The following is a 13,090-nucleotide window of genomic DNA, read 5'->3' as shown; positions in this document are numbered from 1 at the left end:
TTATTTGTTATTTTGTACGTACTACTTTCTTTAATACCTTCAGGTCAGGAAAGTAAGTGCAGAATAAATAGATCCCAAAACTCACCTCTCTGAGGAGACCTGCTCCATTTTGCGCTTGATGGAATCAATGAGCCTCCGGAGAAAAGTGGTCTCCATGTAGCGCAGAATGCGTGCTGGTGTAGCCTGCAGCTTCTTGCGATATGCTCGCCGAGGCAAAAACTGAAAATGGACGCGATACCGGCGATACCGCTCTCTAGGGGAGAGGGGAGGTAAGAAAAATGAAAAAGCATGTGTCATGGCCGTGCCCCATGTAAAGCACTCCAACATATTATGGCTTTATGGCTTTCAGTGGCTTTATTGTTGACTTGTAAGCATTGTATAGATCTCTGAGTGACTGCATCAATTGGAAATTAATTGAGCACAAACAATCGTTGATCAGTGGAATGCCACCTAACCTTTTTATGCACTGTCCAAATTGCAAGCCTTCCTCAAAATTTGCAAAAAGTAATATTCTAATCATTCTAGCCATACTAATCGAGGCATGGCATATTATATCAGTAAGAGCAGTACATGAGTAAGTCAGCTCTCGATCATCTTGCATAAAAAGAAATTGGCATGCCTAAACTGATCTATATAGTTGATATATATAATATATATATATGAGAGCTCTGTCATATTTTCGACCACAACCTGCTCATTTGCACTGAAACCACTTTATACTGAAGCCTGCCCATGGCTAAGGAATAGGACCTTCAGCACTTGCTATAACATCAAGAACGAAAGGTCATGCTTCAACAGGCACACGAAGAGGACGTCAAGACGTTCCTGGCCTCTTTCATAGTTTTGTAGTTCATGCCATTTTTCTTGGCAGAACTGAATGTACTGCGCGCACACAATATCTCACTTGTGCTCAGAGAGAAGCTAGTTGTTTATTAAGCAGTTAAGAACAACTTTTAGGTTCCAAAGACAGATGTCTATCATAGACATTTCTCTGGAGTCAAAACATGACAACCCTCGAACAAAAGGGTACCTAAGAGGACTTCTCTCCACGACTTTCAGGATCATGTTCACAAGGAACTTCTCAAGAAGACAGCACACGTGAAGAAACCTGCCATCTCGGCTCGCCCAGTCTCAGTACCCGCAGCGGATACCTCCACGATATGGTGCATGACCCATGTATGCACTCAGCCACACAGCCACGGCCACCTCCCCCAATGCGTGTTTGATAATGTGACTGGGCATGGGTGGGAGGACAGCATGTATCAAGCCACCATGCTTCTCGGCTCACCCTCCTACCCACAGCAAATGGTGCGCAAGGCTTGAGCCTATCGCACTTGAACTTAGTAAGAAACCTAGGCCCTTTTCGGCACGTGTCGTCGTGCACTGATGGAGGAATGATAAGACTTTTTCAAAGCAGACCCACTCACAATTTTGGCTTCACATGCTGCAAGAAGACATTGATTGGGCACAATATTCAAAGGGGCTCTCCTTAGTTTAAACCCTGTTATATTTGAATAAATTTCCGGTCCCCTTGGAATTAGAAATAACAACGTTCTACAGAAGGTAATAGTCGGCATTCATGCTATCCATCTTGTTTTTCTTGTCTGCATGCATTTATTTACTGCACCACGAATCCCACTTAATGTCCTAAAGCAATTCACACAGGCCATGAGAGACACCGTAGCACAGGGCTCCGGATTACTTTCAGCTACGTAGGATTCTTTAGAATGCACCAAAGGTGCAACGTACAAGCATTTTTGCATACTACTCCATTGGACTGCATTTGCTGTGGCCGGGAATCGAACTCACAGCCCTACACTCAGCAGTCGAATGCAATAAAGCCACTGAGCTACTGTTGCAGGCAAAACCAGACGCATTTACCAACTTTCATAAAAGTCCTTCTAGGGCCCTGTAAGCTTGTCTGCCAGGTGCAAGGAATTTACAGAACACATATGCAGACCTGGCAACCTTAAAAATTGAAGAATACTGCAGTTGAAGCCAGAAAAGACTACATTATGCCGTCGTACCAATGAGCCCGGCTAACAACCATTTTGCAGAAAACACTAAAATTTACTGAAAGTTACCAAAAATGATTTCGTTAGAGGTGTGAATACTGAACAGTAGATTTTGTGGGGTTTCTGGCTCTCGCGGCGTTTTTCGGGCTCTCGCAGTGTTGTGTGGAGGCCATTGCGTTGTGTTGCCGGGGGCTCCGTGTCCCTCTCCTCCTTGCCTGGACGGGGTGGCAGCGGGTCATAAAACACTGTCACTCTGCTGTCATCCTGCCCACGGGAGGGTCAACAGGCTTTCCCCATTGGCTGACATTTTGGCGGGATTCGGGGCCCTGCTTGCGTGCACTCCGGGTAGGCGCGCGCAAGACGGGACCCGGGAAGACCACATCGGGGCGTCGGAAGGTGCGTACGTGTTCCTCTCTGCCGGCGGCGGCCCCCTTTGTCCGCCGCCAGCTGATGGTTACTTCGGCTCGTCGGGGTCCTGGCCTCGGCGGGCGCGCGCACACTCTTCCGTCGTATCAATGTCCTGAAGCAGCGTCTGCCGATCGTGCCCCCGTCTGTTCGTCTGTCGTTTCTTTTATTTCCCTTTTCTGTGCTGTGGGGTGCGCGATGGCAGGCGCTGACCGAAGGATAGGCAACTTCTTACTGCCGGGGTTCTTTGTTCCTCGTTTCTTTGTTCTTTCTCTGTCACGGTGCGCCGTTAGTGGCCACCGGCAACCATTTGGCCATGTTTTGTGTCTTAATTAGCTTCAGATCCGGACGTGATGCTAAAATGTGTGTTTGTATTGAGTCCCAGTTTAATAAATGTACTTTCTGGCTTCTCGAGAGCTTTGCCTAGGGTCTCCCTTGCTGCGCGCGTGGTCTCGCCTTCCCCTAAGCTGGGGCCGGCGGGGTGCGTACGCGCGCAGCGGCGCTTCGGCACACGGAGCGGACCGGAGCAGGCGCGGACGCGGTGCCCTGCACGCATGGCGGCTCAGAGTGCTCGAACGCGCGATGGTCGTACCGCGCGCGGAATCGGAGCGTGCGCGCCACGTGAGCATCGCGAGGAGGCCACAATTTGAAATCGAATATTGAATTGGATCAAGAAAAAAAAAAAACGAATATCGACTTGAACAAGAAATATCAGAAAATTATTCATGATTTATTGCTTACAAATTTTGGGCAAGGAAATACAGTACTGCACATGCTTCCGAGTCCCCTGATATTGCATAACAAGAACGTTGGAAGATAGTAACTTAGGTACATGGAAATCAAGGTATACAGTATGGTCTACTCTTATTAAAGGGAACCCTAAGTTAGTACGCCAGCACTGATTACAGTTCATTTCTTGTATATGAAGCTCTGGAAAATATATCTTTTTTGTCGATGGAATTTATGTTGAATAGAACCAAGTGCTTTTTTCTTTCTTCTGAAACTAATGAATTAGTGACGTCCTGTTGAACTGAATACCAATGAGGTTCTCAGTATAATAGCGGAGCTGTGTTTTGCGGATGTCATTTACTTATTGCATAGAGTTTTTCTTTACAGTTATTCTCTAAAACACTGACGGGCTAAATTAACTTTATGGCTGTTGCTTTATCATAAGGCCAATCTGTGCGACAGGTGAAAGGAATGTGCATCACATGGCTTGATCACTACTCCACGCCTAGCCGGCGCCAATGGTAAAGAGCAGGCACCACAGCCTCCACTGACTGGTTTGGCATGATTTGCCACCGGTCAAAGAATCTGAAATCTGGAGAGTCACGCCACGCTCACTATCGCCCCCTTTCTCCTCCGCCGTCTCTTGCTTCTATTTGTGAGGCAGCTTGTTGGCTTTCCTATAGTCGGATACAACTTTAGAAAAAAGGGCTATCTCGGCTATCTCACTGCTGACAATGATCGCTCACGGTAAGTTGATGGCGACAAATCTTTGCGTTGAAGGCTTCTTCTGCAAATATTTTCTGTTGAGAAACTCGTAGGTTTGTTTCATGTGCGCACACTTTTCTGATTTCTCCTGAGAATGGTTTTGCTCCATCACTTCACCCCGAAAAACGCAGCGACACAGTACACGAACACACCCGCTGCTAACAGTAGGCACCAGTCTTTGGCAAACTTTTCTCGACGTAACTTCACTCGGGAGCGAAATAAAACAACATGGAACAAACATGCAGGATGCGTGTTTGTAGCGGTCACCACGGGATCCTGTTTTCAGGCAAAGCGTAGCGCAGCGCCAACGACGCTCGCTGCAATGTTCCTTCGCTGGATCATGGCTCAGAATAAACGCACGCAGCACAAATGCCGCATTGTAAGCTTGCAATAATATTTCCGGCATGATAGACCATCACAAACAGTTCTGGAATTCACTCTGACAAGGGGCTGAAACACACAGCTGACGCGACATCGCCCAGTTCGAAGCGCGGGCGGCCATCTTCTCCGTCAGTGGGGTCACCGGCTGTCTGGCTCATGACGTTAGGCCAGAGTGCGCACCCATTGGTGGATGTTCGTGTGCCTCCGCCTCGGAGGAGTAAACGCCCCCTTTTTTCTAAAGTTGTATCCGACTATAGTGTTGTGCAGCCGCTGCGGATAGATCAGTGTCGATTTGGCACCAAACCTGAACGTTAGTCGCCAACGCCCAATGAAACAGCACCGATTAGGCCTAAGTGCCTAGGCAGTGTGATTGCGACAAAAATTCCCCTCTGGCCGATGTGGTGACAGGCCACAAGCTATCACGGAATATTTCCCAGTAATATGTTCATACGAGGAGCTCATCAGTGATCAATCCCCAGATAATGCGTGCGGGTTAGATCGACGGCTGTTGAAGCGACATCAACTTCGTCACCATGTATCCAACATAATGTGCTTGCCCATCAGCGGCTAATCTTCTCTATCTTAACAGATGCTTTTGCACTTTACGAATTACACAATGTTTTTGTTTCTCTTCCCTCTGTCCATGTCTCGTTATAATTTCAGTCGGCCCCGCTGACCCCACCGAACATTGTACCGACAGAGACAGCGTCAGCCATCGCAGTGCCACGCTGTGAACTGCGGTGCACGGGCATTGTGTATGTGTGCTCCCTGCAATGGGCCAACAGTGGGGAGCGCTTGCAGTGACAAAGTCCCGGACTGCGTCAGCCAGGCCAAGCCGTCTGCGGCACGCTCAGTGCTCCTTTTGTATCGGAAACAAAGTGGAATGCTCACTTGGGCGACATCAAGCACAAGGGCACACACCACACTTCGTGGGTCTCAGCACAAAATAATATCATATTTTCAAGAATCAAGTATTCACAAATCAAATTATTCGAACGTTCGCTATTCGATTTAGTGATTGAGTATTCACACACCCCTATTCATTACTCAAGATATTGGCTGTTCATTTAAAAAATGTGCTAACTTTGTTCTGTAGGGGTGGCTTTCAATAGGCATTTGATTCTAAGTCGCAGCAGCAACAATCTGAGCTGCAGAAAAACAGATAAGTCTGTGTAGCTTATCAAATGTTATTACGTAACAGTGGCCAGCATTTCAGTCGCCGTCATAAATAGGTTATACGAGTAGGTGGACCTGCTGTGTCTACGTCCGAAATACAAAGCTTTGAAATATCGCTCGGTGAATGTATTGCATTCTTTTGAAATTAGTTTTGCCATAAACTGGATACGAACAGGGAACATAAAATTATAGATGCTGATATAACAATCGAAATGAAGCACTAAAGATCGGGCATTTTACTATAAAATTGTAAGAGTTGGCAGGTATGCGTACGGATTGATTTGGTTATGTTTTTCTTTTGAAAACATATACCCTTTATTACAAGCATGCCTTGATTACAAGTGAAAACTCAATTGGAGATCGCAGGTGCTCCACTGAGTACAGTGTGATGCACACTGTTCACCCTGAAATGACTATAACAACAAAACAATTACTTACGACCTTCCCTTGACATGCAGCATTTCCTTGACAGACACTTCCTCGAGCACCTGGGAGAGTGGTTGCCAAGCAGTGAACAAGAAGAAAAAGATTGAACTGTTTGCTAGACACGTAGTGGAGCAACGATGGCACAACCTGCAGCATGCACAATCGAGATATTCACTGTTGGAATCTGCACTAGCAATGTCCTCTCACCTAAGACGCAGTCACGCCATCACAAGTGTTGGATGCTAAATGCTAGTACTGGTTTAGAATATTCCACATGCGACTAGCTCATTACATTACATAAAAGTGGTCAAGAACTAAGCTTTTACAGCATCTTCGGCTAGACATATGACGGTGCAGACAGTAGCTACTTGCCGCCCAATTTAGTATTTAGTTCCTATCAAGTAAGCCAGTACACTACAAAAATTACATACTTCTATCTTACATTACTTAACCCTTCTTTTTTCCAGCTGGTTTACCACGTGGTACAATGTGGGAACTAAATTCTATCAAAGCATGCAGGCTCGTTGCATGGACTTATGAAATGCACTGTCCATAAGCCATCGTTTTTAGTTGTTAGGTTAGTCAATTCCTAAGTTAGCATTCTTAAGTGTACTTTTGCGGACAGCCTTTGTGCCACGTCATGCTTGAAGTACACGATGGGCATCTGCTGTAGATGCAGGAGCGGATCACTTCAGACAGTGGATCATTGTCTTTGCATGGTTGATCCCAGGTACAAGTGATGGCTGGTGTACGGGTTGCCCAAGATCTAGGCCTCCAAAGAGACTTCCTCCACCTAAGAAAGGTTGTAGGCAAGGAAGCAGCCACATGGGGAGATGATTGCATGCAGGTCCCCCACTGAATCTTCATGTTACATACATAGCAGACTTCCATTAATTTGGCTTTTTGGTCGATACGATCAAGGTTATACCCACACATTTAAGACTTTTTGATTCTTAAATTGGCCCTAACCGTCATTCAAACTGTTGACCAACATTCGACTGATCCAGATGGTGACACCAATGACCACTGTTTGTTGGCGATGGGGGGGGGGGGGGGGGGGGGCAGTGAATGTATAGAAAACATGCTACGTTTTGCTAACAACTGATTTTTACCCTCCCATCTACAGCACTTCTGCACATTCTGAGCCAGTTCTAAAAAGTGCCATGCACGGTGCCATACAAGTTTGTGTTAACGTGAGTGCAAGGGTAGTATTCTCTGGTGATAACTTCTGGAGATAGCTTTAGTTTCACAAGATTTCACATGACTTGGCACCAGATGCATCAACTTATACAGCCGACAGCATTTTAGGTGTTGTGCCAAGCTCCCCATCTTCGCGCAGTGGCAAGAGCACTGTTCAATGTCTCCAGTGATGAGTCTCGTTAAATACCACGTAAGTGAAACCATCCCCAGGAGTCACACTAGTGCCGCATCTGCACACCTCATGGCCCTTGCAAATCAATGAAAAAAGGGCAGCCACTGAAGGACCCCGTCGTTTGCCCTTTCTCGAATCAACCACAAATGGACTAGCGCTACTGGATGAAGTCAATTTGAACAGCACAGTGCAGTCAGCAAACACTTCATTATCAAATCAAGGACAAGACCGTAATGTGCCCTGAAATAGCATACAAGACACTCAGACCTAGACTAGTGGCATGTTCTGCCTTACCTATCTTCCTTTGATGCCTTTTTGGACCCCAATTCAATCATCAAAGAGAATCTACGTGACTTAAGAGTGGGTGGTTTCCAGGAAAAAGCACCTGTGAAAGGTTGATAGATGTGATCTTGACTCGTAGCTCCTCAGCACGCTGCTCAATGTCTGGCTGTGGTAGCAAATGTAGGTCCATGGTTGGGGTCGCAATGTTGGCACTGGCTACCATGAGGATCTCCCTCATCCGTGGGATGCCCAGAGTCACGTTCATCTCACCTCGACCCGCAAAGTGAAACGTGTTCAGTGTCATCTGTGTCGAGGGCTCGCCAATGCTCTGCATAAGCAAAGTTCGCAGAAGCTCGTAAAGGGACCCTGAAACAATCTTGTTAATTTTTTGCAAACATACAGAGTCGTTACGGTAGCTCCTTCTGATCATTAGGTGATACTATTTAAGCCTTATTAATTTATTATAAGGTTTTAAATATGCCTATCACTACTGAATGCAGTGACGCTGCTCCCCTGAGTTTTCAGCCACTCCATCCTAATTGCTGCATTTGGTCTAACTGCCATTAGCTGGGCGAGCTATCCCGAATGGCTACCCAGGTCGCGTAATCGATAATTTTTTCAACTTTACGGTGAACAAATGTTGTTCATAACAGTTGGGATATTGGTTATCTTGCTTCTATAAAAAAAGTAACAGAAAGAGGATACACAAAGACAATTTATCACAATACTCAAGCACTTCCGACAAACAGCAAGTGTCATATGCTTGTGCTACATTGTACTCAACGTAAACACGAGCTGCGCAATCAGTATTGGTCTCAAGCTTTCTTTTCGTGATCACCATGGTTCACCCTTGTTGCATTGTGTGCTGCAAACTTAGCATTTGGCTATATGTCTCTCTGCAAGGCAGTAGACAAGCAGAGTGGCTGCAGCACATAAGGCTGCCGGTGTCCGATTGATGCCAGGATTTCCGCCACTCCATGCTGGAGGATTACTACCACAAATAGAGAGGTTTAGCATGTGCGGTATTTGGGTAAACTCTAGCAAAAGTGGGACTGGGCGTTTTACTGGGTGAGTGGCATACTTTTTATTTATTTATTTAAGTATACTGCAGAGACTCTTGACTCCTAGCAGGAGTGGACACAAATAGAAATACATCAGAAATTTACAACAGCAATAAAAACCAAATACAATAAATCAAGACATGAAACAGTGCATATAACACAATGCAGTAGGCGCAAATGGAAATACTTCAGAAATCCAGAATAACAGCAATAAAAAAAAAACTAAATACTATAAATCAAGACATAAAACACTGCATATAACACAATGCAGCTGGCACAAATAGAAATATATCAGAAATCCACAAGAACAATAAAAAGCAAATACAATAAATTAAGGCACGAAACACTGCATATAACATAATGTATGGACCCTTTACCCATGCATTTTCAAGTTTGTAAGAAACCCTTCGACACTTGTACTGCCTACAATATGTTTCGGTAATTTATTCCAGGCGCGTATGGTTTTCGGAAAAAATGAATATTTAAAAGTATCGTTTCGAGCATTGTATTCCTGTAACATTTTCCCATTATCAAAACGCGAGCTTGTGCGCAGAGTATGAGGAGTAATGAAATTGGAATTGTTGATTTGTGTTATGTTGTTATACATTAAATACAAGTATTTTAATCTGCATCCGGTATGTCTAGCTTTAAGTGTATCGATACCAAGATAAGTAATCATTTCTGTCACGCTGTCAGTGTGCTTATATCGGTTGCAAATGAATCTAACCGCGGTTCTCCAAACTCTTTCTAATTTGGCAACGTTTTTTTCTGTATAAGGGTCCCATATAAATGAAGCATACTGAAGACATGGCTGGACCAACGCTTTGTACGCTGCTAATCTTATGTTCATAGGGGCTTTTGAAAGCTTTCGTCGAATGAACCAGAGAAATTTAAAAGCTTTAGTGCAGACTGTATCAACATGAAGGTTCCAACTGAGATTTTCTGTAATAGTGATCCCGAGATACTTAACAGCAGGTGATTCCTTAAGCACAATGCCATCCACAGAATAAGAATATTGTAAAACGGTTTTGTTCCTGCATACACGGAGGACTAAGCACTTGCCAGCATTTAAGAACATGTCCCATTTCTTGCACCAGCCTGAAACTTCTGCGAGTGTCTTATTAAGCGTAGTTCAGTCGTCTATAAATTTAACCGAGGTATAAAGAACGCAGTCATCCGCGAAAAGCTTTATCTTCATACCACTGTGTATGACTTTCACAATGTTGTTAACATAAATGAGGAATAAGGTCGGTCCCAGAACTGACCCTTGCGGTACCCCTGATGTCACCTGTAAAGTCTCCGAGCAGTACTTGTCAACTTGGACATACTGATACCTATTTTGTAGATAAGCCCTAATGAATTCAATAAGCCTGTTCTTTAATCCGATGGCGTAGAGTTTCAGTAATAATTTATAATGGGGCACTTTATCAAATGCGTTCGCATAGTCTAAAAATATAGCATCGATCTGCTATATTTTTGGCTTCGTCACTTTGGCTTCGTCAAATGGACAGGTCACTGGTGGATACTTTTGACGAAGCCAAAGTGCTGAAAACTTTTAGATATGTTGAGGATTTTTTAATTATTTTAAAGAAACAGGTTTCCCCATCTTACTCACAAATAGTGGAAGAAGTTTTATCTGGTTTTAAACTACTTGGAAAAGGTTTGGACTTCACCCATGAGCTTGCCCAAGGCAACAGATTGCAGTTTTTAAACATTGACATCAGCCTTAAAGACAAAAGCTTTTGCTGGATGTATCACCCTCGCGCACAAAAAGAATTAATGCCCTATGATTCCTCCCATTCAAAGACAGTAAAGCGCGCCATTGCTCAGATGTGCCTGGAAGCGTCGCTGAAGAAATCTTGTTGCCATTTTCACACCCAGGTTTGGAAGTTGGAAAAAGCAGGCTTTCCAACATCAATCTTAACCGGAGTAGCTGAAACCTTGCTGCGAAAATTGAAGACAGAAAGTATAAAAAAGGACGACCAAGATGACGTCACCAAAAGCAAAAGTAGACCGGTTGTCACCCCATACACCCATAAGGTAGCGCACAATTTGAAGCATGTGGCGACAAAATATAAGGTTCCTGTGGTTTTTTCCGCCCCAAGAGAAACTGGCTGACTTGTGCATTAAAACTGATCCCAACAAGGTAAACAAAACTGAATGTAAAAAGAGACATGCAGCTCCGCCTGTTAAATGTGCCGAGGGAGTCGTATATCAAATACCTCTCACATGCGAAAAGAAGTACATCGGACAAACCGGCCGCTGTATTAACGACGGATTAGCGGAATATAATCGGGATTTACAAAATGGCACTGGTTCTCATCTGCCGCATCATGCCGCAGAGAAGAAAGGAAGATTAAGTGTGTGGCAGGGCTGAAAGAAGCAAAGGTTTTAAACAGAAGTAGGAACCAGACAGCCCGTGAACTGTTGGAGGCCTTCTGCATTAAAAGAAATAGTAGCGATTGTGTTAGCGCCCCATCTATCTCCATTTATAAGAATGAAACTGCTTTTTTAGATACACGGGCGTGAGATATGTGCGTGCCTCACCTATCTTTTATCCGCTTTTTTTTGTAAAAAACCCTCGCGCGCATGTGTGGTTCTTGCTACCCATCTTGATTTGTCCTTATATTCATTCGCATACGCGGTGAATAAGCAGTTGGAAGTTGCGCCTGTCCCGTCTCACTTGCTATGTGTTGTCTTTTTCGGCGCTACAACCCTCTTCTGGAAAAAAACACTGTCTTCACCATAACACAAGCAACATCAAGCAAACATGCAAGCATGCAAGCAAGCGGGCAAGCTAAAAAGGCTTAAAGTTAGACCAATGAAAAACACTAACCATCAAAACTTATTGCATTTGACCCAATGTTCGGAGATGCAATTCTAATATTATTGCAACAAAAAAGTGGTGCCATCTGTCATTGCTATGGTGAAGGGCACATATCACCAAAGCGGTGACAGATGGCACCCATGTTACACTGCAGCAAAATTTGAAATTTTTGTGTGTCATTGCCACAGACAACCCATACCTTAAATTATTATAAACAAAATAGGCAAGTAATGCTCACAGTCATATTAGCAAACTGAACCCTCTACAAATATGCTAAATCTGTGCTCAATTTGAGCAGCAATCAACCAGCAGTTTAGCAGGAAGGGCCATGTACACTTATCTATGTACACTTATCTATGTAGCACCCAGTACCACATGTATAGATCCTGCCATGTTGTAGTGAAAAGCACATCGTTGGGTCTATACTCGGTTTCAAACTTAAGGCAGGCAATGATGCGCAAGCTTCACAAGTAGTAAAGTCATGGAAATTTCACTCCATGAAGTGGTTCATGATTTGGAAGGGTATTACTTCACATGCAGCTCAGACCACTTATAATGTAATCACTTATGTGCAGGACCAGATATAATGCAGTCCTTTCTGACTCCCGCTTATCTTCCCATAGAGCTCAATGTTTACACATACGAACTATATAACAAACTTCAATATACCATCTATAACAAAATTCAAGGTAACGAAATTCAAGATATAGCGAAGTATCTAACTTTTCGTAACTTCCTGTCCATAGAACACCATGGGTTTTGAATCTCAATATAAAGAAGTGTCTTTATACATGATCTCAATATAATAATACAATGAAATTTCACAGTTGCCACAAAGGAATACTGAGACTATAATGGAAACATCTTCGGACGCAGATGGTCAAATGGTTGAATTACATGCGGCTGCTTGCGAACACACCTCTCAAATCACACGCCATGTGACTAAGAGGTACCACCGAAGCAAAGCAGCGTCATGTTGCGTATAAAGTCGAAGATCCTATCGCGCCCTGAGATAGGATGCTTTAGATGTGAGTGAAAGCATGCATGGTTGAACCGAGAAGCATGGTGGCTTGATCAGTGCCGCCTTCCTGTGTGAGCAAGGGAAAAGGCGGGGAGTGAGCTTGCAATAACATGAGCAAGCGCAAGTAAGAAAGGCAAGGGCGAGGGGTTTTACTTATATCTGTATGAATGTCAGCGTCGCCACCTGAAAACTGAGCTAACCATTACCTTGACGCCTGATATCGTCACTGTTCTTAAATCTCAATAGAAAAGATTGATCATGCTTTTTCATGTTTTAGGCTTGGCTGTATAGGTGGGCAAATCAAAGTGTGAATGAGAGGTGTAGCCCAACTAACACGAACTCAACTCCATACTACAAGTACTTCATCGGCAGTACGAAAAGTAGCAACCATCACGACAAATGAACAGAGTGGAGCTGCTCTTATGTCACACAGGCTTGTGCAGAAACTGAGCACCACTACAATACTGGTGTGTGCATGCAAAACAAGTATCTACTGCGACAATTCAGAAGAGACTTGTGCTTACTTGTCCTCACTCAGAATACTGAAAATCTTGTCAGAACGAGAAACTCTGGTGTTAGACCACGGAGCGGCAACTATGATGCCTCTGTTTAGCCATGCTTGTCTAATGC

The 13,090-nt window shown here is 44.2% G+C and overlaps 1 protein-coding gene across 3 annotated transcripts in view; it reads right to left on the bottom strand.

Annotated features, from left to right (window-relative positions):
* The window catches only part of Polr1A (RNA polymerase I subunit RpI1), a 314,770-nt gene that overhangs the window by 74,332 nt on the left and 227,348 nt on the right, over window positions 1-13,090 (bottom strand). For all 3 annotated transcript variants that reach the window (XR_012823481.1, XM_075673365.1, XM_075673366.1), the window contains exons 22-24: window positions 7,655-7,879; window positions 5,910-5,959; window positions 86-253 (exon numbers count right to left, since the gene is read on the bottom strand). Coding sequence is in view for 2 of the 3 variants with exons in the window: in XM_075673365.1 (XP_075529480.1) it covers window positions 86-253; window positions 5,910-5,959; window positions 7,655-7,879 (443 nt within the window). In the remaining variant the exon portion in view is untranslated. The remainder of the gene's footprint in view (window positions 1-85; window positions 254-5,909; window positions 5,960-7,654; window positions 7,880-13,090) is intronic.

Source organism: Dermacentor variabilis, chromosome 10, assembly GCF_050947875.1.
Source record: "Dermacentor variabilis isolate Ectoservices chromosome 10, ASM5094787v1, whole genome shotgun sequence".
NCBI classification, from domain to species: domain Eukaryota; kingdom Metazoa; phylum Arthropoda; class Arachnida; order Ixodida; family Ixodidae; genus Dermacentor; species Dermacentor variabilis.
The sequence above is the reverse complement of the archived record's forward strand: the minus strand, read 5'-3'. Positions and strand labels throughout refer to the sequence as shown.